Here is a 27,108-nt window from a genome sequence, read left to right as displayed (position 1 = left end):
TTGGCCTAAAAAGATGAACCATCAGAAAGCCAAGAATTGTAATAACTTTTCTTACTCTGGCTGTGAAGTCCACAGCAGCACCTCTGTTGAGCAAGAGTGTAGCAACATTGACGTTTCCATAGTGTGCAGAAATATGTAGCGGTGTGAAGCCACTCTGCAAAATGAAAGACAATAAAACATTGAAGCAGTGAAACTCAGACATAATTTCATGCTATATGAGGAAGAAATGAGGGGTCTACTAAAATTTTAACAGACAGTAAGATAATAGAAATGTTAGGCAGTAACCAGCCAAATTAATCTTAGCAGGAGTTATGTAGACCAAGTGCAAACAATTTTTCCATGTAAAGGATAAACGAAGGATGTTTAAGCAGAAAAATAATGGCTAGTAGTATGCATATTAAGAAGCTTTAGCCTTGGGATTCAATCCAACAAAAGATGAGGCTAAATATAAAATCTGAATTGACACAAAGGGGTAAGCAGAGTCCACCAATCAGTTTAGTTATATGGATGTTTTGTAGAGCTTTACTAATTATCTACCTCTAAGCTGTATACAATGAATATTGAATAATATATATTCTATGTATTTTATGCGTATGATAAAACATAGGACAAATAATCTCAACATAGGGGACCAGTTAACCCTACATAACCGACATACTAAAATAAATAACTAAATACTAAGTAATAAAATCATAACCTGTTAAAAAGCTGGAAACACTAAGAAACACATATTTCAATATATGGTGTTAACATCCATACTGCTTCCCACAATAACATTCAAATTCAAAAGTTAGATCAAGACAGTAAAGGAAATATGAGCAGACACAGTATGATAATGACAAAAAAACGTCTGCATTAATGTTACTGTTTTTGCAGAAACCAAATGCAGTTTAAATGTCCTAGGACAAATTAAAATCATTTTCCCCAGATAAGCCTGCAGTATGCCTTCCTATTGCCCAAACAGAAATGATGAAACCAGTGCATGGCTTGGCTAGGTAGTAAGATCCTTGTTTCTATGCACTAATAAAGAGTGTGTAATTATCTACCATTTGTAAGGTCCCTAACTTTATTAAAAATCCACAAAGTAAATCAGGAAAGCATGGTAATCTTCAGATGTATTTGTCACTGCACGTCAAGTGTTAATGATAATGTGACATATGGCGTGAACAGCGTCTCTACCATGAATTCCACATTTTTAGGGGGAGATGTTCATTAAAGTCTTAAGCTAAACAGCAAAACCTGGTTTGAATCCTGATCTATGTTATGAACAAGTTCTGTTGGAGGTGACTAGCCAAAGAGGCACCTGGCCCTGCTGCAACTGGTCAGTGTGGACCATTCTTAAATGACAACTATCTCGTCTATGACATATTAGAAAAAAAGTTTCTTTTCTCATTGTTGATTGAAAATATTGCCGATTGGTAGGTTCTGTACTATAATGATATAGGAGATCGTGTGTGCACTGCACCTTGGTCAAGATATTTTAGGAAGGTCTTCAGAATTCCCAAAAGCCATGCTGCTCTTAAAACTACTGTACATATGGTACAACTTGTAAAGGCTGTTCGCTATACCACACAGATTTCCAAGTAAATCTTTGTGTGTTCGGTACTGATTAGCCTTGCCATTATATTTTTATGTCATTGTGTTAGATGTAGTTATTGTGTTAATGAACACATGAGGATGGTTGTCTTTATTTTCTCTATTTGGTCATCTAAGATTATTTTAAATACCAGCATAAGCAAGCCTAAAATGGGTTTAATGTCTGAAATGTTTTTGGCATAAATGTGTTCATTTTTCTTAATAATATTGGAAGATGTTGTGTCCATAGGGTGAAGGAATAGGTAGAAACTGAACACAAGTGATATTTAATACTGTAGAATATACTCAGTTTCTAGGTATCCAGCCTTTTAAACTGTATACAAATTGGTAAATCAGCCTTAGCCTTAGTTTTGTCTGCTGTTGTCAGCACTGCAATTGTTTGAATGTGCAGTTTTGCTGCCTGAAAGCGTAGGCTAATGCTGGAATTGACTGGGCGTGTAGAACTTCTGTTCACTTCCCTGCAATGCAGCACAGAGCTTTGCTGCCTCGCTTTTAACTATTTCAATTTATACACTAACATACGTCAGCTGTCTATACTGATTTATATACTCTTTGCAAAGGTTGGTCAAATAAGATGACAACTCATAAGGTATATATTTTGTATTCACTGCACTCAATGAAGCACAGTATGCGGTACTGTATATATAACCTTTTATCTTCTTTGCCAATGTGAACAGCATGCAAAGATACAGCATATGACAATAAAAATGTTTCTTTATACACTGGTTAAAGGAATTGTCCAAAGAACATCAATGAGTATTTAATCAGCTATGTTTTTCTTATTTATACATATTCATACATGTTCATACATATGAATAATAAAACGTTAACCTTGCCTTCCTGCTCTTTCATCACTAATAACACTAATACTATAGTCTTCTACCATTCAAGCACTTGGCACCTTTTGCTGGGTTTGGTAAGACATGTTTAGACACACTCCAGATTTCAAATGTCCCACTCAGTGAAATGACAATAGGGAACAAGGTTATGTCTAAGTGGTGGGGCGGGGGGATATCATAACCCTGGGTTGCAGGTATGTGTTTCTGGTGTGGAAGGGCATTGTTAAATTTATTACAGCATCTACATGTTGGCCCTGGTCCTAACTTCAACTTATTTAACAAAAGTAAAACCTTTAAAATACATATCTTCTTAAGGCCTTGTTCACACATTTGTATGTTGGAACGTGCTAAAACACATATGTATAAAATGGCAATATTATTGATAGAGCCTGTTGGCACCTGTGAACAGAATAGATATTAATAAAATAATAAAGTGCAGTACAACTACATATCACAAATAAACAAAATAAAAAAAATTGAAAGCACCTATTCATAGAAAAGTCCACTGTCCTAAGAAATATCTACAATCACCAACATGACAAAAAAATTATATGTTCCTAATCTTTACACCAAAGAAAGCTCTGTAACACACGTGCACTTCTATTGATAAAGTCTGGCCCTCGGACATAAGATGGAGCCTGGCCGATGATGTCACTATGCAGCCATATTGGAACTGCTGGGTGGTGAGATTGGTACAACATTGTTTAATGTGCAAATGCTGGTATTAGCAAATGTGGTGCTTTTCCTTTTTTAAGTGTAGTTTTAATGTTTTGTTATATGAAGTTGTTTTAAATACAGTGAGCACTATTAGTTTCCCCTCTTCTCTTTATACACAAGAACAAGATATGTTTGTGAGCTGTTTATGAATTAGAGAGATACCAGGACTTGGAGTCTACATTCTCATACTAGTCTCTGATGTGGGTAGATTTAGGTGCTTTTTTACCTCAATGGATGAAAAGAGGTCTACAGAGGAGGTGAAAAGACTGTATTCACACAAGGTGGAATGCACAGGTGTAACAGAGATTTTTTTGCTGTGAAGATTAAGGACACATAATTTTTTTGGCATGTTGGTGATTGCACCTATTTCTTAGGACATTAGACTTTTCTATTGCATATTGCGTATATACTCTCAATTTTTGAATTTTGTTTATTTCTGATATGTAGTTGTGCTGCACTTTATTATTTTATTGGTATTAATTAGGGAGTGTGGGGAAATCACTCTAACAGTGTTCAATGGGTAACTTGTTTTTAAACACTGGGATACACACAGTACATATTAATATTTGACTATGCAGATTTTATCTTATACTGTAACAGATGCAATATAGTGCATTTTTGAAAATAGCTCAGATCAAATTTTTGTTTAAGCTTCTTGCATTTTTAAGCTTGTAGAAATCAAAGGTAATGCATTAAAACATGCTGAAAAAGCGTGACAATGCAGGTGATAAACGCACCCCAATGTACCCCAAAAACACAATAAAAAAGGCATGAATATGAAAATGGACAGGGGTGAACCTAGCTTAAAACAAATTTACTCAACTGATTATCAATATGTTTTTGAAAACGTATGGTATAAAATCTCTACTTTGCACAACACGTTATTTGGGAACCTTTGTAAGGCCTTTGAATTTGGACTTATTGGTGGGCCCTGCATACCCAAATGTGATGTGACAGCCAACACAAACATCTTGAATTGGTAGCAAATGCAAAATTATCCAAATGAGCAAATATTAAGAAATCACAATAAAAATACTGTTATCTTGGATCCATTACTATAGTATAGGGGAGACCAATGGCTTTCTGCATTTGAAGCAAGGTACAGTATATTCCATACTTAAATGTACCAATTAATAAATATGCTGTATGTGGAATACCAAAATTCCTAGTAAATCCATTACATTAGGGTCAAATGTTTGGCAGCCGTCATTTGATTACCCAATGTGCTTCATGGCTCATTCCAAACCTGATTAGGATTTAGTTGTAGTTAGTACTACGGTTACCCAAAGTGTCCCACTTTGTCCTTGGTTCAGGTCTTTAATATAATTTTCAGTTCTTCTCTGTCATGCTTGTTTCCTGTGTCACCCACTCTCTCCTCCCTCAATTCTCCCACCATCCTTCTGTCACACTGAACATACATTCAGGAATAACTGACTCTGTCATCATCAAAGCTCATTACACAGAAAACCTCACCTCTGCAGGAAGTATATTTTTTAACAGCACTTTGCAGAGAAAACATACATGAAAATATAATACTCAAACACAAAATAATTGTAAGCAATGGTTGCTGGATGGATGCATGCAACATGGCAATGAGAAGGAACAGTTAGTGTATATACCTCTGTCGTCCTATTCACCATCATCTGAAGTAGCATGATTTGGAAAAAGAGCAAAGATTAGTGCCACTTGTATTAATGTTTTATAATATTATCAGTGCTGCTAATGACTCCAGACAGTGTTGATGACGTTGGAAATGTTCCTATCCACTATGCTACTAGACACACTTTTTTATGCATCATCATTCTGTCAAACCTCACATTAACCCTATCCTCACAGCTGCCTTATTGTTCCTATAGAGAAAGGACTGAATAATTTAGTAAAAGTCATGTCAAGTTTAATCTTTATTGACCTTTATCATTGTTTTCTTGCATATAAACTTTCAGCTGTTTTCCCTGTTTTTCTGAACATCTGTTTAATGATCTACTTTCCATAGGCGAAAAGCCTACTGGAGGTGAAGAAGCCTATTTTATCAATGTTGCTCTTGTATGGCTTATTATCTGAGAACCGGAACTATTGGTAACATTTATATTATACATTTCTAAACACAAAAAGCACAAAGATGAGATTATCCTAAACCCTAATATTCTCTCACAAAGCTTAGGAAAGTCTGTTTTCTACTTTAACCGTTAATAAATATTCACAAAGTATTTGTTGCTTTGCTGATAGAAAAGTGTTGGTTACCTTAGACTGAACATCAGCATTGTGGTCATTCTGAAGTAAGAGAGCGGCAGATTTTGTGTCATCCTTCCTGGCAGCAATGTGGAGAGCAGGCAGTCTAACTTTCCCTTTAGTGTCATTCTCCAGGAGGATTGCTACCACCATGTTATGTCCTTGCTGCAGTGCCACTGCCAGTGGAGTAAAGCCATCCTGATAATACAAAAAGGTAAGGAGTCTTATGTACTGCTGTCTTGCTAAAATTTTGCAGAAGTTTCCAGCACATTTACATGTACATGGTGTTATACCTTATAGATGACTTGGGTGTTTCCTGTATTAAAAGGTCCACGGATTTTAGCTCCGATGATATTTGGGGGGCCTAAGTAATGGCATTTATGTTGGTCACAAAGGGTAGTTAATATTTGGAAACAAAGAACTTGTCTTTGTCGCCCATCAGTACTATGAACCTTCATCGGTTTTGACTGCCTATTGCAACACTGTTCAGTATTATTGATAAAGCAGTTACTGAGCCTCTATTTGAGCTTTAGAAACCTAGCTGGTAGTCATGCTTTATGTATCAGTACCATCACCCAAAAATCTCCCATGCATCATGAGCTCCTGAGAATTTGCCTGGGTAAAACAGTCTATTGTTGACCAAGTTTTAATCAAACACAACAGACTTTGACCTTGACAAGGTTTATTTTACATTATCCCCTGCAGTAAGATATTATCCAGTGGAGTCCCCAATTGAAACTGCCCCATAACTTATTTCGATGAGGGGATGGCTATCGGTTATTGGAACTGTATTGTCCACTTCTTGTTAAATGGTCATTTAAATTAAAGTTTACATTTTATTTTGAGTTATTTCTAATTAGTGATGGCTATTGATCTGCATGTGAGAACTGTGAGACTTAAACCACTAATTGCTGTTTTTTTTCTATTTTTTTTTTTTTATTACTGAAGACATTTTTTACTTTGCCTGCTAGAAAATTAACCATTTTTGAGCATGCTATTATTCAAAAGGCCACCTGGAAGCATCTTCTCAAGACTAAGTACCAAAATGTTAAGTCATCACAGAATACTTCCCAAGTACAACTGCTGGATAGCAGTCACAGGCTTCCAGGATTGTAGGACAATAATGGTCCTCAAATGTTTGACCTATGACTTTGTATAAAAACAAGAGAATGGAAAAAACGTATATGCTCCAGCTTCTGTTGCTGCTTTAGTGTTCAGATGACCAATTTTACATTCATCTGAAAACCATCACTGTGCCTTAGATTTGACTTGTGATCTATTATTGAAACCCGCAAAGTGCTTCCATTATTGTACTGGAAAATTTTATAGCAGAACAGAAAGCATCTGAAGAGTCAAGATATTATAGAGCATGTTCTAATAGGATCCAAAGAGACAAGAAAACGAGAACACAGAAAGAATAGGTAGAAAAGATATTCATACTTGTTAAGGATATGAGGAAGACCTGGTAATTGAAGACATATAGAAATCATTTTGACATACCGCATTGTATCTAGGCAGAGCATTTTCTTTTAATTAAAGAACCATCAAATATCAGAATAGAAAGTCCTACACAACTGACTGTCTGTCACCCAAAAGTCATTATCCCAGTTACCTCTGTTGCAGTGCTCTGATTGGCCCCATTTTCCAGCAAATATTTTACAACTTCAATGTGATTCTCCTGGGCAGCCATGTAGAGAGGAGTGAATCCATTCTGAAAGCAAAAGCAAAGAGAACATGTTCATTTAATAGTGATCGAAGCTTCCCCTAGGAATCCAGATAAAACTTTCTATATGAAAAAGTTGCACTTCAATCATTGTCTACAGAATAAATATTTAATTGGAAAATGTTCATTATAAAAGATAGCAAATTTTCCAAGTAGTTAAATAACTCAAAAGATAGAGTGCCATCATAATCTTCTCATCAAGAGTACCCAACTATGCCCACCCTTTTTGCCCAGCTTATGCACTACAGCTTCTATGAATAAAACCGGATCTATGGAGGACAGGTGGATTACTCCCACTGCACCAAGGGCAAAGCAAGGCAAGGATAGGAGGGTGTTGAAGTATGAAAAATTGCAAGGAATCCAGGAGCCAGGAGCACAAGGAACACAATGGATTCATAGTAAATAATGCCCCTTGTGCTGATTTCTGTTTTTTTTTAACAAAGTTAGACTTTAAATGTTCCACAGGCTTTAAGTGTACTACATTTTCTATGAATGAAACCTGATCTTTGAAGGTCAGGTGGATGACTGAAGGGTCCGCCTCCTCCATTCATAGATTGCGATTCAGAAGCTGTAGTATGGCTTCTATGAATGAAGAAGATGGGTGGAAAGGCAGGCATAGTTGGACACTCTTGATGAGTGCTTGTCACAGCTCCCTAAGTTCTATTAACTCCTGCCACACTGGAAGATTATGGTGGTAGGGATGGGGGGAGGTGATAATGAGGGTGTTGGAGTATGAAGATCTCTAGGAACCCAGGATCCAGCATCACAAGGGACATGTTGCAAAAATATTAAGTAATGACCCTTGTGCTGATTATTAGACTTAGACTTTAAAGGTTCTACATTAATGGGCTGTTGAATTAGAACTGCTTATCTCACTAAAGAATTTGATAGGAATGCAAAAGCAGCTAAAACAAGTTGATGCAGCTTAAAAGGTCGAGACAGATCATCAATAAAAGGTCAAAAGCACCTGTCATAGAAATGTTAATAAACTTAGAAGAGTTTCAAACTGGTCTCAAATGCAAACAGAATGCATCCGAAAAAATGTGGCTTTTTCCCATCAAAACAATTTCAAAGCCTGTCAACACAGGCCCTTACTCTGATCAGGGCTACAAAAAAGTGTAAGAGGGCCATATGCAGCCCCCCAAAAATACCAGTGAAACTAGCATGCCATATGACTACTGTAGAATCAGTGCTTCAGGGGAACAATTGAAGCTGACAACCTCAGGCAGGATACCAGGTCTGTATGTACCAATATTGAGAGTGGTGTGCAATGCTCTAAACCAGGCATGTCCAACCTGCGGCCCGGGGGCCGCATGTGGCCCAGAACCGCAGGCAATGCGGCCCACTGCCCCCTGACAACTTTTTTTTTTGCTGGGGAGGAAGGAAGTCGGGTCGGGGGCACGGCCACAGCAGCTACCAACTAACGGTAGGCAGAGGCTGCCTCGAAGGGGGGGGGGGGCGAGAATGTGCAGTGTTTCTGACTCCTATGACCATGACCACTTCAAATCACTGAAGTGGTCATGGTGGTTTATTATCTTTCAGAAGAAGTAAACCTCTGTATACTGATTCCATTTCATTTGATCATCCTCTAGTTGTGCTAAATTAGTGCGGGGGGGCGTGGCGGCGTGGGAAGGGTGCATCGACATTTTATTACTTATATACCTTAACTATAGTATATATTTTATATGCGGCCCGGGAGAAGCGAAAAGGTTGGACACCCATGCTCTAAACACTGTAGTGAGAGCTATGTATGGACTCTGGTTTCTTAGATAATATTGGGCTGCCTGAGAGTTGTTTGTGCTTTGTGCACTTGGCCTGGCTGGTGTGGCCTGATTTTGTTGGACCATGCTGAAAAGAAGTTGGTCATTTATTGTGATGAAGAAATGTTTTTTTTTATGTTCAAAATATATTTTCTGCTGTTAAATGAAAAACAGGGCTTTATTTATTTGTACCCAGGCTTGTGTCCCTCAGAACATCACAATTTACATTTACATATAAATATTATATTCCCATTAGGCACACTTTTAATCTTGTATGAATGATTAATATTTTTGCTAAACATAAATAGATGCAGTAAGCTCTCGTGTTATTACCATGTCCAGAGCTCGTAGGGCTCATGCACACCGGGCTTAAAAATTACGCTTTTACAGGAGTTTAGCATTTTTTTTTCTGCCTGTAAATGTACTTCCAAGCTAGCCTATGTGTCCATGCACAGATAGGCGTTTGCAGTAGTGATCGACCGATATCGTTTTTTTACCGCTGATACTGATTTTTTGGTCATCAGTATCGGCCGATATTGGCTTATATTTTCGAATTAAAATAGTTTTTTTTTTTTTAATGTCTACAGGTACTGTGGTGGAGGGATCTGGGGGTCTACAAGACCCCAAACCCCTCCTCTACACTTAAAAGCATTCAAAACACCAAGTTTGGCTGTTTTGAATGCTGTAAGTTTTTGAATTCGGTGCCGCCAGTACCCAGAAGTGATGTCATGTCATGACATCACTTCCGGGTACTCAGCGTGCCGAATTCAAAGAAATGGAGACCTGGTCAGACGGCGGCGGTGAAGGTAGGATGCCTGGGTCTTCCAGTGGGACAGGAGACCCGGGCGAGCCGCGGAAGGACAGCTGAGCGGCTTCTCAGCCGCATCGGTTGTCATTACAAGACAGCCGACTGTCTGCTATGCACCGGTACCGGGGTGATGCCTCTAGCTGCAGGCATCACCCCAGTACATGCACTTTCCCGAAATATCGGCAATATCTGTAAATCAAAAGGCTGATTCCGATATATTGGGGAAAGTGCATATCGGCCCTCGATATATCGGCTTTGGCGATAATCGGTCAATCTCTAGTTTGACTAGTTAGAGGAGAGTTTACGGGCTGAAAAATACCCATCACCAACAAGTTCAGGAGAGGTGCTTTTGGGCAAAAAGAAAGGCTTGACATGTTTAGCGCTTTAGCGTTCATTCATCCCTATGGTCAGAATAAATTTAATTTATAGCCAATGGAATCTATAAACACTCAAATGCTTGATGCACCTAAATGCATCTAAACGCTTGTACAATATGCAACCTTAGGAGCATTTTTTAAGCTGCTTTTTCCTGCCAGGAGTAAGAGGCGTTCAGCGGAGAAATGTAACAGCCCAGTGTGAATGAGGCCATACAGTACTGGTGCCAGATATCCTTTCAAATACAGTATGATCTGAACATCAGCACCTGCCTCAGAGCAAAGTCTCAAACATTTGTACTGAAGAGGAGCCAACTATGGTGTTTCAAACATGCACCTGCCTTTCAAACACTGAAATAAGATACAGACGGGCAGTAAAACAAGACAACACTAAAGTCTAAAAGCTGCAAGACAGAAGTGTTAACTACAATGCAAGCTCCCAAAATATTTTACTCATTGCCTCCAGGATCAAATTCTCTTATGCATACCATTTATTTGTAAAGGGAATGAACTGTATACAGTATTTCTATCTATGCTATAATCTAATAAAATTAAACTCCAGGGATGCCTCTAGGGAGTTCTACTAATACACCAGCTAAAATGATTTTTAAGTAACAGAGTTGTTAAAGCTAGGAAATTTGATACTGAATCTTTCAAGCACTTAAAGCTAAACTCCAGGTTTTGATATACTTTACATAGTTCCTTTGGGCCAAGCTGGCCCAAACAAACTATGTCCCTCAATAACAACATGTGAGGCCGCTGGATGTGTAGTATAAACTGTAAGTAGCTGAGGCTCCATACAGCATACCACACTTTGTTCCGGGTTCGAGCCGAGACTTCCTTTCTCATACCGTGAACACAACACATCTAGATAGATATATAGATATATATACACAGTCACCGGCCACTTTATTTCGTACACCTGTTCAATTGCTTGGTAACACAAATTGCTAACCAGCCACATGGCAGCAAAGTGATGAAGACAACTTGTTGAATTTTAAACCGAGCATTAGAATCAGGATTTAAGGGACTTTGAACTGTGGCATGGTTGTTGGTGCCAGATGGGCTGGTCTGAATATTTTAAAAACTGCTGATCTACTGGGATTTTCATGCACAACCATCTCTAGGGTTTACAGAGAATGGTCCGAAAAAGAGGAAATATCCAGTGAGCAGCGTTTGTGTGGATGAAAATGCCTTGTTGATGTCAGAGGTCAGAGGAGAATGGGCAGACCGGTTCAAGATGATAGTAACAGTAACTCGTTACAACCAAACTATGCAGAATACCGTCTCTGAACACATAAAACCTTGAAATAGATTGGCTACAGCAGCAGAAGACCACACCGGGTGCCTCTCCTCTCAGCTAAAAACAGGAAACTGAGGCTACAATTCGCACAGGCTCACCAAAATTGTAACATTGCAGGGTCTGATGAGTCTAGATTTCAGCGGCAATATTTATGGTCAGAATTTGGCGTAAACAACATGAAAGCATAAGTCCATCTTTCCTTCTATCAACAGTTTCTGTAGAGGTCGAAGAAGTCAATGTGAGATTCAACGCTCTGACATAACGCGTATAGGGGGTGGAGCCTGCGCGCCTGATGCTGACCTTCTTCTGGGTATCGCTATCTGACTTACTGCCATACAAGCAGGCACGGCTGAGTGCCTGTAAAATGTGAGTACCTTTTGGCTGCATTAATAAAACTCATTATATTGCAAGCAGAGAGCACTCGATTTTGTTCTTTATCCCCATACTATTGTCCTCAATCTGGAGGTGAGAGGCTGGAAAGAGATCTCTAGATCCCGCATATCTGGATTTAAGCTGATGCTGACCCGTTTGGGTCCTGTGCTGAGGTGAGAGGCCAATTCACCTGGTGAAGGGATTTGCACATAGAGGTGTCTGTTATACCCTATGGGATTATTGGTTCTCTGTTAACACTTTGGACACGGAGCACGATTTATTATATGGACTGTTTGATGGACGTTTTTTCTTGATTGCATATGCACGGATATATTTTGATTTTTAACACATTTATCTGGCGCATCACTTTCTTTATATTGATCATTTTGATTGTGAGGTGTGGACAAGATTTAGTGTATGCTGCCGGTCTATATATCACTATTTATGCACATATATTTTTGCACTATATGATTCTATATCATTTGGCACTGCAATTTTCTGTTTGATATATTTTAATCACTGAATGGTTTGCGCTGATAGCTTTTGTTTTATACACAGCCATTAATGTCTAAACCGCTGGCAACAAAAGTGAGTACATCCCGAAAATGTCGACATTGGGCTCAAAGTGTCAATATGTTGTGTGGCCACCATTATTTCCAGCACTGCCTTAACCCTCTTGGGCATGGAGTTCACCAGAGCTTCACGGGTTGCCACTGGAGTCCTTTTCCACTCCTCCATGATGACATTACTGAGCTGGTGGATGTTAGAGACCTTGCGCTCCTCCACCTTCCATTTGAGAATGTTCCACAGATGCTCAATAGGGTTTAGGTCTGGAGACAAGATATAATAGAATATTTACAAAAATGTGAGGGGTGTATTCACTTTTGTGAGATACTGTATATATTGCAGTTTTAAATAAATAAATAATTAATTGTATCTCTTACTGCATGATCTGCTTTTTGGCAGAAAATACATATGACATTTCCAGATAAAGTAGAAATCTGTACGTATAAATAAATACATTTAAAGCGGAGTTGCAGCCGTTTCTGTGTTTATTAAAAGTCAGCAGCTACAAAAAGTGTAGCAGCTCACTTTTAATAAACACATTCACCTGTCCCACAATCCAGCGATGTGGCCTCCCGAAGCATCTGTTCTCCCACCCGCTTTTCCACCAGCGCTGGCATCACTAGTGTGGGCACCCAGGTGTAACAGCTTGTGGCTTCACAGCCGGGAGCGCACTGCACATACGTGAGTCGCGCTGCACTTCCTCAATGGCCGGGCAATCTTTTGGGACCTGTGATGTGCCCAGAAGATTGCAGGGAGGGAGGGGAAGAGGAGAACCTCCTCTCGAGCCGCCTAGGCGACCCGAGCGGAAGTGGGAGCTGGGTACCTGTCAAAACTAGGTACCCGCTCACCCCCCAAAAAAATTGACATGCCAAATGTGGCATGTCAGGGGGTCAGGAGTCCTTAAAGCAGAAGTTCCACTTTTGGGTGGAATTCCATTTTAAGGTCTTAGGAAACAGAATAATATAATATATAATTATATGTGACATGAGTCACTTTGGCTGGGGGGCTTGTGGAACTCAGATTGCTTTAGGGATCTTGGGAGACTACTTGTCCAGCTTCCCCAGCCCCTCTTATGTGTAAGTCACCCTGTGTCTATTAGGGGCACAGGGTGACCAAGAACCCCAGTCGGGTCTGCACTAATCAGACTCACTGTACAACCACACTGGACTCAGCCTTTCGTGTTACCCCGGTTATCCTGGATTCTATATGTATGGTTTGTGTTGGGGGAGTGAGGGGCTCTTTTACTTGGGACTGTAATATTTTTGAACAGTGTCCCTCAGGAAATATATAAAGATATATTGCAGATTGCTAGGATATTGCATAAAGTGTTTTCATAGACCCTTGCTAGTGGGGTGGGGGTTTGTTATTGTTGAATACCTGCATTCCATTGTTCTATTGTTCATGTCTGCCTTGAGTAAGCTTATTATGGGATGTGTATGTTTGTGTGGATTGGCTAAGGGGGAGGGGTTGTCAGAGTGTATATCTCCTTCTGCTTTGTGTTTCAATAAACAGTTTGATTCTGGTTTCACTCCAAAACTTGTACTGTCAAGTTCTTGGGGTAACTATAGCCAGATTCACAGATCCCATGTTCCAGAGCTTAGGAAGCAGGTTCTTGGTGGAGATTTCCCATTCGGGGTGTCCGGATTCCGTCACATTATATATATTACTATATTAATTATTATTAATATATTAATTATAAATTAATATATCATATAATTATATAATGTAATAGAATGATATAACTTTTTTTTTCCCTTGGTGGACTATTATTGTCTGCAAAAGATCAGCTTAAAATGTATGTGTAAGTATGTAGATTTTCAGTGTAGGGCCAATTATCACATTTTTCATAATAAAGATCATATCACTTTTAATAATATAAAAGTAGTTTACGTTGTACATGTGTAAGTGCCCCGTGTGACCTTAAGTATGTGGGTCGCACCTGCCAGAAACTAGGAACGAGGATACATAAGCATATCTGCAATATACACAAGGTGCTGCTCACACATACAGTATGTGCACATTTTGAAAGAAGATAAGTTCTACTGTAAGCAATGGTAGGAAAGATTGTTATACAATAACTGTAAAGATAGTAATACAACAAAGGTAATAATGCAGCAGAAAGCTAAATGTATTTTAATTGTAGGATCATTCCATATAACAAGTGTAAATCTGCCCTTATATACCAGTGTAGACCTTTATACAGGAAGATTATGGGGGCAGTGACTTCCTGAACAGAGCTGTGGAGTTTTAATATTGTGGATGTACAAATGTCTGTATTGAACTGTATTGCAAAACTCACACTTCTGTCTACACACTTATCTATTTTTTTTTCCCAGGAAATGACCAACCAAAATCCATTTGGCTAGTGCAGGAATATGTGGCTTAGACTTCAGATCGTCTTTAGTTTATACATCAATCAAATGCCTTAGCTATTTGTCGAACACATGCTGAGTGTTCCCTGGGAGTAAGCCTACTCACACATGGCATGTACGGCGTGTGCAGCTGTGATCACTTACAATGACAAGAGCTATATGTCTTGGTATGCAGGGATGAAATTACCAGTAACTGGGCACCTAGCAACTGATACACACACAAACATGGTGGACTGTAAATGTTTCATTCAGTATCACAACACATTTAAAACTGATATGCTTAAAAATTGCACAAAAACTAAACAGACACGTAATACAAAATTAAAAAACACACAGAAAAAACCTGGCGCCGAGAGCTGACAAGTCTAGCGACCCAAAAAACTGATTAATAAAACAGTGAAAATGGTAAAAAATAATAAGAAGATTGACCATGTATCTCGTCAGGGGTACAGCTATCCCATACTCAGTCCCAAAAAGATAAGCAACACAAACAACAAAAATGGGATAGAAAGCGCTCCCCCAGACAAAGAAAACTTGGCTTGAAATATTGGGGTAAAAAATCTCAGTTTATTGAAGACATCATAACAGGAAACTCCAAGTGATGGATAATAAGCGCTGGCCACCATGTAAAATAGCATAAATGAATGTGCAGTACCTTGGGTGGGAAGAGCTGATTGGTATTGGCTCCCACCCAAGGTACTGCACATTAATTTATGCTATTTTACATGGTGGCCAGTGCTTATTATCCATCACTTGGAATTTCCTGTTATGATGTCTTCAATAAACTGAGATTTTTTTACCCCAAGTTTTCAAGCCTAGTTTTCTTTGTCTGGGGGAGCACTTTCTATCCCATTATTGTTGTTTGTTATACAAAATTAGGCAGTTTAAATTAATAGATTTAATTAAAGTATATATATTTACAGGTATACAGTATTTATGGTTCACATATCTTCCGTGCAAAGAGCACATCCAATGGCAACCAATTATATTTTACATTTTGACTTGACTACAATTGACTGTATTCCGATTGCTAGTTATGTAATAGTGTAGGGGAGTGCAGAATGTATTAGGATACAGAGTAATCCTTTTGGGTAATACCCCTGGGCCTCTCACCAAACGTTGCCATCATGGTAGCCTGGAGTTTGGTTGCTGGATGGTTCACTAAGAGGAGACACTATTCTCTTTCATAAGAACAGGGAAAGATTAAGTCAGCAGGACATCTCACATGGCTTTCCCCTTAGGGAAGGAAACATATGGACTTCTCCCTAATGGGTGTCTGGACTGTTGTTTTCCTCAGCTGGAGAATGCAGGGACTGGAGGGAACTCCTGACTATCGCAGCCTTTTTCAGGTTGATGCTTCCATACATACTATGGCCATTTGGATGTCTTTGTTTTTCAGTAAAGAAGAAAAACCTTTATTCTCTGTGTGGACTTGAGTTAATCTGTTCACTGTAGGAGTATTCCAGGGCATGGATCTGTGCAGGGAATTAGCAGGGCAGGTGCCACAAAGGGCAGGAACAGGCAACATCTGTTATTATTGATTCCCATTCTGGGTTTGTCTTATATCACAGTTTCTTTGGTCGAGATGAAGGTTTTTTACTGTAAATTTTCCTGTCATTCTGACATGTGGTTCTCACTAATGGTAAGTCCTGATTATTTTTTCATCATATTCTCAGTGTAAATTGCCCAGGTTAATAAAAGTTTATAGTGCACAACTAAAACACCATAAAATTCTATCTGTATAAAGAAAGACCACAGAGAAAAGAATCTGGTGAGATCAGCAAATATAACAGCACCCCCTGGCTCTGTAGACTAGGAGGGGAATTTACTAAGACTGGAGGAGCCAGAATCTGGAGTAGCAGTGCTTCTCCTAGTCAGCTTCTGGCTTTCATTTTTAAAGCCTAACTAAACAAGCTGCAGATAGAAGCTGATTGGCTACTAAGCACAGATTCTGCTCAATCATAAAAGCAATAACTTTTTTTTTTTTAGTAGTTACGATGCAGTTTTTTTTTTTTACTGATGCAATCAGTAGATTAACATTGTCCTGCACAATGCCCCATTTAAAGAAAATGTAAATCTACATTGGCCTTTGACAGCTAGCAACTATGCAGGACTGCTGTCACTGGCAGCTCCAATTCCCGCTAATGATCGAAAATGGATCACAGTGGTTCCTGATCATGTGGTCACCATGAGAAAGTGATCACAATCAAGCTGGAAGTTCATTTACTAAAAAAATCTTTAAGCCTATGAATGTGCAATTCATTGTAGCCTGCAGAAGGCAGTATTGTACTATTTTAAACGGGTTTGTGTGTGTGATAGCACTAAACTGGTAGAAGTAGAAAATTTTGTTTTAACTCAGAATGAGTCCTCCTTCAAAGGGGTTGGCAAACAGTGAATGAGCAGTGTACATTAAATCTTGCTCTGGTCTTGGGCTGTTCCCGTACTAATAGTCTCATAAAAAGGACATGCAGTAGGTGTTAGGCTGTAGGGTGAGTTTTGGGGAACGCCCGGTTGAAAAGTTATTCTTCAAAATTATTATATTATCCAAAATATTTATTTATTTATACGAAGTATCAAGAAAAGGCAATACTTTTCTGGAGAACCACCAACCCAGCCCCCCCATTCTTTAGGGCTAGTATATAGGAAAACTAAACCTAACATAAATATATGTGTACACTTATACTATATGCGGCCTTACTGAAGTGGGTCTTCTTCTGTGAGGCTGCATATATGTGTTCATGCTCCCAGCACAGGGATTCAGCTCTCAACTCCTAACTCGTTATGTGTATAAAAGACACCTGTCCACAGAATCTCTTTCTTCCATTCTTTCTCACCATCATGGGCAAGACCAAAGATCTGTCAAAGAACTTCAGGGACAAGATTGTAGACCTGCACAAGGCTAAAATGGGCTATAAGACCACCAGCAAGAAGTTTGGTGAGAAGGAAACAACTGCTGGAGCAATTATTCGCAAATGGAAGAAATACAAAATAACCATCAATCGCCCTTGGTCTGGAGCTCCATGCAAGATTTTCCCTCATGGAGTAAGAAAAAGTAAGGGATCAGCCCAGAAATACACGGGACGAGCTTGTAAATAATATCAAGGCAGTTGGGACCACAGTCACCGAACACAACATTGTTAACATTGAAATCCTGCAGCACCCGCAAGGTCCCCCTTCTCAAGAAGGCACATGTACAGGCCTGTCTGAAGTTTGCCAATGAACATCTAAATGATTCAGAGAAGGATCGGGAGAAAGTGCTTTGGTCAGATGAGACCAAAATTTAGCTCTTTGGCAATAACTCGACTCGCCATGTTTGGAGGAAGAAAAATGCTAACTATGACCCTAAGAACACCATTCCTACAGTCAAGCACAGAGGTGGAAACATTATGCTTTGGGGGTGTTTCTCTGCTAAAGGTGCAAGCCAACTTTGACGCATTGAGGGGCCAATAGACAGGGCCATGTATTGTAAAATCTTGGATGAGAACCTTCTTTCCTCAGCCAGAACACTGGGTCGAGGATTGGTTTTCCAGCATGACAATGACCCAAAACATACCGCCAAGGCAACAAAGGAGTGGCTCAAGAAGAAACACATTAAGGGTATAGAGTGGCCTAGCCAGTCTCCAGACCTTAATCCTAATAAAAAATTTATGGAGGGAGCTTAAACTTTAAGTTGCCAATCGACAGCCAAAAAACCTCAAGGATTTAGAGAAGATCTGTAAAGAAGAGTGGACCAAAATCCCTCCTGAGATGTGTGCAAACCTGGTACCCAACTACAAAAAACGTCAAACCTCTGTGCTTGCCAACGTCATACCTCTGTGCTCCACCAAGTCATGTTTTGCTTGAGGATCAAATACTTATTTTACTCACTGAACTGCAACTCATCTTATAACATTTGTATCATGTGTTTTTTTATGGACTGTTGGTTGATATTCTCTTTCTGTCATTCAAAATACACCTGTGATAAAATTATAGACCCTTAATTTCTTTGTAAGTCAACAAACTTACAAAATCTGCAGGGGATCAAATAATTATTTTCCCCACTGTAAAATATGACCTGTTCTTATCTTTACAACCTGCCATTTGCTAGTCTGTTTCTGAAATTAAAATTTTGTTCTGTTTAGCCAGCTATCCTATATTAACCCTTGAATGGATAATTGGAAAGCACCCACCCCATCCTTAACAGCATAAAACTAAGCATGTTTATGGGGAATCCAAGGAAAAGCAACACCGCTCAGGCTCAATCAACTGTGCTCTGCAATCCAGCTGGGTGCTCACTTCGGCTCACCATGGTGGAAGTATTGTAAGAAAAGAAATAGGTAGCACTCCGTCATGGAATGAAGTTGCTTGAATTTATTGAAGTATCATCATACATGGAGACCTGTGTGGAACGCGTTAACAGTTTCTGTCTGTTTGGATGTTTGGCATGACTTCATTAAAATTCAAGCAATTTCATTCCATGATGGAGTGCAACCTATTTTTTTTCTTACAATGTTTATGGGGAAAGCACATTTGCTGCTGGGGTTCTTTCTAGAAGTGGGGTTCACACAAAAAAAAACCTCCAGAACACTGGGGCATGTCCTTTTTCTATAAATTGCACTTAAATTGCACTCCCATATTACCTCCCTCACCCTTCTGCTTCTCCTAACCTCTGGAGATATATCCCCAAACCCTGGGCCTCCATCACTTAACTGTACTCAACTAACCCATCACCCTGCACCCTCTGGCAGCCCCAACCTAGCCACTTCTGTCTACAATGCTTCACTGTCATCCTCTCTGGTCACACTGGTCCCCCTCACTACACATAGAATCAGGCCAAGACCCCTACAACCTTGGCAAACAAATCATACCAGAAGTCTGAAAAACATAGCCGCGCTCTTGAGCGCCTGTGGCGTAAGACTAAGTCTCAGAAAGATTTCAACTAATATAAATCTGCCCTCCAAACTTACAATTCCTGCCTCCTCCCTGCCAAGCAGACCTATTTTATCGCTCTCTTTAACAACTTATCACCCTGTCCCGTCAACTCTTCTCTGCCTTCAACTCTCTACTTCATCCTCTACTGCCTCCACCCACTAACTCACTCACTGCCCAGGAAATCGCTAGTAACTTCAAACATAAGATTGATACAATTTGTGAGGAGATCTCCTCTGTGTGGATACCTTCTCCACTTAACACTCCATGCCCACATGTGCAATCATTACTTTCCTCATTCAACTGCACCACTATAGACGAAGTTGCTAAACCTATTTCTAAGGTCCAGCTAACCACCTGCCCTCTGGGTTCTGTTCCTTCACAAATGCTATGTTCACCCTCTGGTTCTATTCTACACTCTCTAACTCACATCTTCAATCTTTTCCTCTCTTATGGCATCTTTGCCAACTCTCTAAAACATGCACTAGTCACCTCCATACTTAAAAAGCCCTCACTAGATCACACCACTCTTAACAATCTATGCCCCATCTCCTTGCTCCCCTTTTTATCCAAACTTCTTGAATGTCTGGTTTACAATCGACTGCACGACCACCTCACCAAGAATAACCTTCTTGATCCCCTTTAGTCTGGATTTAGTCCTCAACACTCCACAGAAACTGCCTTCCTAAAACTAACAAGCAATCTACTAATGGGCAAAACCAATTTCTCATACTCCTACTCCTGGACCTTTCTGCTGCTTTTGATACAGTTGACCACCCCCCCCCCCCCCCTTCAAAAAACTCCAAGTCTTTGGTTTCCATGACTGTACTTTTCACTGGTTCTCTTCCTATTTATCCAACTGCACCTTTAGCATTACTTACAATCCTACTTCCTCCTCTCCTTTTCATTTCTCTGTCAGGGTCCCCTAAGGTTCTGTTCTTGGACCTCTCCTATTCTCGATCTACATGTCCTCTCTGGGTCGGCTAATAGCCTCCTATGGCTTCAAATACCATTTCTACGTCAATGACACCCACATTTATATCTTTACCCCTCAGCTCACTCCTTCAGTCTCCTGATGTATCACTAATTTACTAACATACATATCAGCCCCGATATCACACCAGGTCCTCAAACTCAATCTATCCAAAACTGAACTCATAAATTTTCCTCCCCCACGTGCCCCTTCCCCTGATCTCTCTGTCAAGATTAATAGCACAACTATCAGCCCATCTCATCGCATGCCTGGGTTTTTGGTGTAATCCTGGACTCTGAACTATCCTTTTGGCCCCACGTCCAATCACTGTCCAAATCTTGCTGCCTCAACCTCCGCAACATCTCCAAAGTATGTCCCTTTCCAACCAATGACACCACTAAGCTCCAAATAATCCCTGGTCATCTCCCGCCTTGACTACTGAAACTCCGTTCTCAATGGCTTAGCTTTACATAGGCTATCCCCTCTTCAGTCCATTATGAATGCTGCTGCCAGGCTCATCCACCTTACCAACTGCTCAGTGTCTGTTATTCCTCTTTGTCCATACCTCCATTGGCTACCGCTTACCCAACAAATTAATTTTAAAATACTAACAATAACCTCCAAAGCCATCCACAACTTAGCACCCAGCTACATCACTAGCCTAGTCCCAAAATACCACCCTACTCGTTCTCTTCGTTCCTCTCAAGACCTCCTGCTCTCTAGCTTCCTTGTCACCTCCTCCCATTCTTGCCTCCAGGACTTTTCCCGAGCCTCTCCCATCCTATGAAACTCCCTACCTCAACCTGTCTGATTATCTCCTACTCTGTCTGCTTTTAGATGATGCCTGAAAACCCATCTCTTCAGAGAAGCCTATCCTGCCTTTCACCTAACAACTGTACTTTAATTTTATCCATCAGCTCCTCCCACACAGCTATTACTTTTCGTATCACTTGACCCTCCCTCCTAGATTGTAAGCTCTAATGAGCAGGGCCCTCCGATATCTCCTGTATTGAATTGTATTGTAACTGTATTGTCTGCCCTTATGTTGTAAAGTGCTGCGCAAACTGTTGGAACTATATAAATCCTTTATAATAATAATAAAAAGTTACACAGAAGACCTGAAAGCATGGTGGACTTGACTCACTTGTGAATGTGATACTCATGTACCATACATGCTCCCTCACAATCTAATACTTTCCTTACACCAGGTACACCAGACTGTATGGCTGTGGGCTACAGAGGGTGCGGCTGGTAACAGTAAGCCCTTCTCTTCCATGATGCTGTATGACCCATATTTATAGAGCCATGCTGCCAGATTGTGAGTCTGTATTTCTCACTATGACCTCTACAGCTGAGGAATATGTACAGTGTCCGTTGATAAACTGTAAAACATTATTGGCGAAGTTCCACAATAATCTAATTAAAATCCCCTGTGGCTAGGTTATTCATCACCACATGAAGATTTCTCCACTGTTAAATTACTGGTGGCTGTGATCATGTTTTGCTTTAAACTTTAAACCCAGCAATCACATTTATTTTAATCCTGTTCATACTGCACACCAGATATGCAGAAAGACCTGCCAATACATGCTGTTTGTGGCTTAAATGATCCCAAGAGTGACTTCGCTGGGAACCAAATTCCTGAACATTCATCCCTGTTCAATTGTTCAGATGATAAAATGACAATAGGCTTAGCCACTATCCTGAAGAGACTATGAGCAGTAATGCTGTGGTTATAAAACCACAAAACAAGTTATATGAGATGACTGGCAAGATTCCAGAACTTTGTTCTTACTTTGCTGATCACATATCAGTAAGAACATGTACAGCATAATTTAATTGTTAAGAACATACAAGTTCAAACCAGCAAGAAAAATGAATTTAAAAAATGGTACAGCTTGATGGTTGTCATTAAATTCAAAGTTCCAACAAGCATGCTCATGTAATAACCCAGTGCAACACTTCTTGACAATATGCAAAGTACAGTACCTAATTCAATTTCAATTTTTTGACCATTTGTTATGGGTAACTGTACTTATATTACTGTATTTTGAAAATATATTTGCCCCTTTCTAGGTTTTTTTCAGTACATTTACTTGCGATATACAAAAATTAAAAATCTTTCTAACCACCAGTAACCAGCTTTGCCACCTTTATCTGCAAAGACTGCAACACAATTCTTCTTGTTCCTGTTGATCGGGGCCATGAATGAATACCCATGAAGAACTATTTTGGCAATATATTAGCAGAACATCCAAATTTGCTCTGTGCGGCACAGATTCTCCCTGCTGACTGAACCACGACAGCTGAGGCAGTGAGAAAGGGACTATGGAATATTTGCTCTCAGTCTATTTAGATCCCTGATATAAAAAACTACTGACACCATCCACTGCCCTACTGATAACCATCTCTGCCCTATTACCACCATCCACTGCTCTACTAATAACAATCTCCGCCCTATTACCACCATCCACTGCCCTACTGATAACAATCTCTGCCCTATTACCACCATCTACTGCCCTACTGATAACAATCTCTGCCCTATTACCACCATCCACTGCTCTACTAATAACAATCTCTGCCCTATTACCACCATCCACTGCCCTACTGATAACCATCTCTGCCCTATTACCACCATCCACTGCTCTACTGATAACCATCTCTGCCCTATTACCACCATCCACTGCTCTACTGATAACAATCTCTGCCCTATTACCACCATCCACTGCCCTACTGATAACCATCTCTGCCCTATTACCACCATCCACTGCTCTACTAATAACAATCTCTGCCCTATTACCACCATCCACTGCTCTACTGATAACAATCTCTGCCCTATTACCACCATCTACTGCCCTACTAATAACAATCTCTGCCCTATTACCAACATCCACTGCCCTACTGATAACCATCTCTGCCCTATTACCACCATCCACTGCTCTACTAATAACAATCTCCGCCCTATTACCACCATCCACTGCTCTACTAATAACAATCTCTGCCCTATTACCACCATCCACTGCCCTACTGATAACCATCTCTGCCCTATTACCACCATCCACTGCCCTACTGATAACAATCTCTGCCCTATTACCACCGTCCACTGCTCTACTGATAACAATCTCTGCCCTATTACCACCATCCACTGCTCTACTGATAACAATCTCTGCCCTATTACCACCATCCACTGCTCTACTAATAACAATCTCTGTCCTATTACCACCATCCAAAGCTCTACTGATAACAATCTCTGCCCTATTACCACCATCCACTGCCCTACTGATAACCATCTCTGCCCTATTACCACCATCCACTGCTCTACTAATAACAATCTCCGCCCTATTACCACCATCCACTGCTCTACTAATAACAATCTCTGCCCTATTACCACCATCCACTGCCCTACTGATAACCATCTCTGCCCTATTACCACCATCCACTGCTCTACTGATAACAATCTCCGCCCTATTACCACCATCCACTGCTCTACTAATAACAATCTCTGCCCTATTACCACCATCCACTGCCCTACTGATAACAATCTCTGCCCTATTACCACCATCCACTGCTCTACTGATAACAATCTCTGCCCTATTACCACCATCCACTGCTCTACTAATAACAATCTCTGCCCTATTACCACCATCCACTGCTCTACTGATAACAATCTCTGCCCTATTACCACCATCCACTGCCCTACTGATAACCATCTCTGCCCTATTACCACCATCCACTGCTCTACTAATAACAATCTCCGCCCTATTACCACCATCCACTGCTCTACTAATAACAATCTCTGCCCTATTACCACCATCCACTGCCCTACTGATAACCATCTCTGCCCTATTATCACCATCCACTGCCCTACTGATAACAATCTCTGCCCTATTACCACCATCCACTGCCCTACTGATAACAATCTCTGCCCTATTACCACCATCCACTGCTCTACTAATAACAATCTCTGCCCTATTACCACCATCCACTGCCCTACTGATAACCATCTCTGCCCTATTACCCCCATCCACTGCTCTACTGATAACAATCTCTGCCCTATTACCACCATCCACTGCTCTACTAATAACAATCTCTGCCCCATTACCACCATCCACTGCTCTACTGATAACAATCTCTGCCCCATTACCACCATCCACTGCTCTACTGATAACAATCTCTGCCCTATTACCACCATCCACTGCTCTACTGATAACAATCTCTGCCCCATTACCACCATCCACTGCTCTACTGATAACAATCTCTGCCCTATTACCACCATCCACTGCCCTACTGATAACCATCTCTGCCCTATTACCACCATCCACTGCTCTACTGATATCCATCTCTGCCCCATTACCACCATCCACTGCTCTACTGATAACAATCTCTGCCCTATTACCACCGTCCACTGCTCTACTGATAACCATCTCTGCCCTATTACCACCATCCACTGCTCTACTGATAACAATCTCTGCCCTATTACCACCATCTACTGCCCTACTGATAGCCATCTCTGCCCTATTACCACCATCCACTGCTCTACTGATAACCATCTCTGCCCCATTACCACCATCCACTGCTCTACTGATAACAATCTCTGCCTTATTACCACCATCCACTGCTCTACTGATAACCATCTCTGCCCTATTACCACCATCCACTGCTCTACTGATAACCATCGCTGCCCCATTACCACCATCCACTGCTCTACTGATAACAATCTCCGCCCTATTACCACCATCCACTGCTCTACTGATAACCATCTCTGCGCTATTACCACCATCCACTGCTCTACTAATAACAATCTCCGCCCTATTACCACCATCCACTGCTCTACTAATAACAATCTCTGCCCTATTACCACCATCCACTGCCCTACTGATAACCATCTCTGCCCTATTACCACCATCCACTGCTCTACTGATAACAATCTCTGCCCCATTACCACCATCCACTGCTCTACTGATAACAATCTCTGCCCTATTACCACCATCCACTGCTCTACTGATAACAATCTCTGCCCTATTACCACCATCCACTGCTCTACTGATAACCATCTCTGCCCCATTACCACCATCCACTGCTCTACTGATAACAATCTCTGCCCCATTACCACCATCCACTGCTCTACTGATAACAATCGCTGCCCTATTACCACCATCCACTGCTCTACTGATAACAATCTCTGCCCCATTACCACCATCCACTGCTCTACTGATAACCATCTCTGCCCTATTACCACCATCCACTGCTCTACTGATAACAATCTCTGCCTTATTACCACCATCCACTGCTCTACTGATAACAATCTCTGCCCCATTACCACCATCCACTGCTCTACTGATAACAATCTCTGCCCTATTACCACCATCCACTGCTCTACTGATAACAATCTCTGCCCTATTACCACCATCCACTGCTCTACTGATAACCATCTCTGCCCTAATACCACCATCCACTGCTCTACTAATAACAATCTCTTCCCTATTACCACCATCCACTGCTCTACTGATAACAATCTCTGCCCTATTACCGCCATCCACTGCTCTACTGATAACCATCTCTGCCCTATTACCACCATCCACTGCTCTACTAATAACAATCTCTGCCCTATTACCACCATCCACTGCTCTATTGATAACCATCTCTGCCCTATTACCACCATCCACTGCTCTACTAATAACAATCTCTGCCCTATTACCACCATCCACTGCTCTACTGATAACAATCTCTGCCCTATTACCACCATCCACTGTTCTACTGATAACCATCTCTGCCCTATTACCACCATCCACTGCTCTACTGATAACAATCTCTGTCCAATTACCACCATCCACTGCCCTACTGATAACAATATATGCCCTATTACCACCATCCACTGCTCTACTGAAAACAATCTCTGCCCTATTACCACCATCCACTACTCTACTGACACCGTCCTCTGCCCTTTTGAAAAAATCCACTGACACTGTCCACTGCTCCACTGACTGACAACATCCACTGCCCTATGGACACCAACATCTTCCTTACTGACATGTCCACTGCTCTACTGACACCATCCACTGCTCTACTGACACCACCCACTGCTCTACTGGCTCCTCCCACTGCCCTACTGACACCGTACTGGTTTTAATACATTTTAAATGTAATAGGCTGCGCACACCTATGTTCCATAAACAGTATGATCCCTTTATGGGCCTATTAACACATGTCTGTTTTTCTGCAACACGCGGCTCCATATGTGGTGTCTTGCAGTGCCATTCATTGCAATTGGCACCCCTATGCACTGTACATTAGGGGCCAGCAACATAATTTGATCACAATTTAGGCTGAATAAAAGATTCCAAACCCCAATGAATAATTTAATTGAATCTAAAACAAAAAAGTTGCATGCAGCATTGAAACATGTATGGCTAGCATCAACCAACAGGTATGATCACAATCACTATATTGTTAAAAGAATTGGGACGCCTGCCTTTACACACACATGAACTTTAATGGCATTCCAGTCTTAGTCCGTAGGGTTCAGTATTGAGTTTGTGTACCCTTTGCAGCGATAACAGCTTCAAC

The 27,108-nt window shown here is 40.6% G+C and overlaps 1 protein-coding gene across 1 annotated transcript in view; it reads right to left on the bottom strand.

Annotated features, from left to right (window-relative positions):
- The window catches only part of ANK2 (ankyrin 2), a 302,460-nt gene that overhangs the window by 191,629 nt on the left and 83,723 nt on the right, over window positions 1-27,108 (bottom strand). Inside the window, exons 5-8 of the mRNA XM_082254226.1 lie at window positions 6,994-7,092; window positions 5,394-5,579; window positions 4,772-4,795; window positions 56-154 (exon numbers count right to left, since the gene is read on the bottom strand). Coding sequence (XP_082110352.1) covers window positions 56-154; window positions 4,772-4,795; window positions 5,394-5,579; window positions 6,994-7,092 — 408 coding nt within the window. The remainder of the gene's footprint in view (window positions 1-55; window positions 155-4,771; window positions 4,796-5,393; window positions 5,580-6,993; window positions 7,093-27,108) is intronic.

The sequence above is a fragment of the Pelophylax lessonae genome (assembly GCF_965119305.1).
Source record: "Pelophylax lessonae genome assembly, chromosome: 1".
In the NCBI taxonomy this organism is placed as follows: domain Eukaryota; kingdom Metazoa; phylum Chordata; class Amphibia; order Anura; family Ranidae; genus Pelophylax; species Pelophylax lessonae.
Note: the sequence above shows the minus strand (reverse complement) of the source record. Positions and strands in the feature narration are given on the sequence as shown.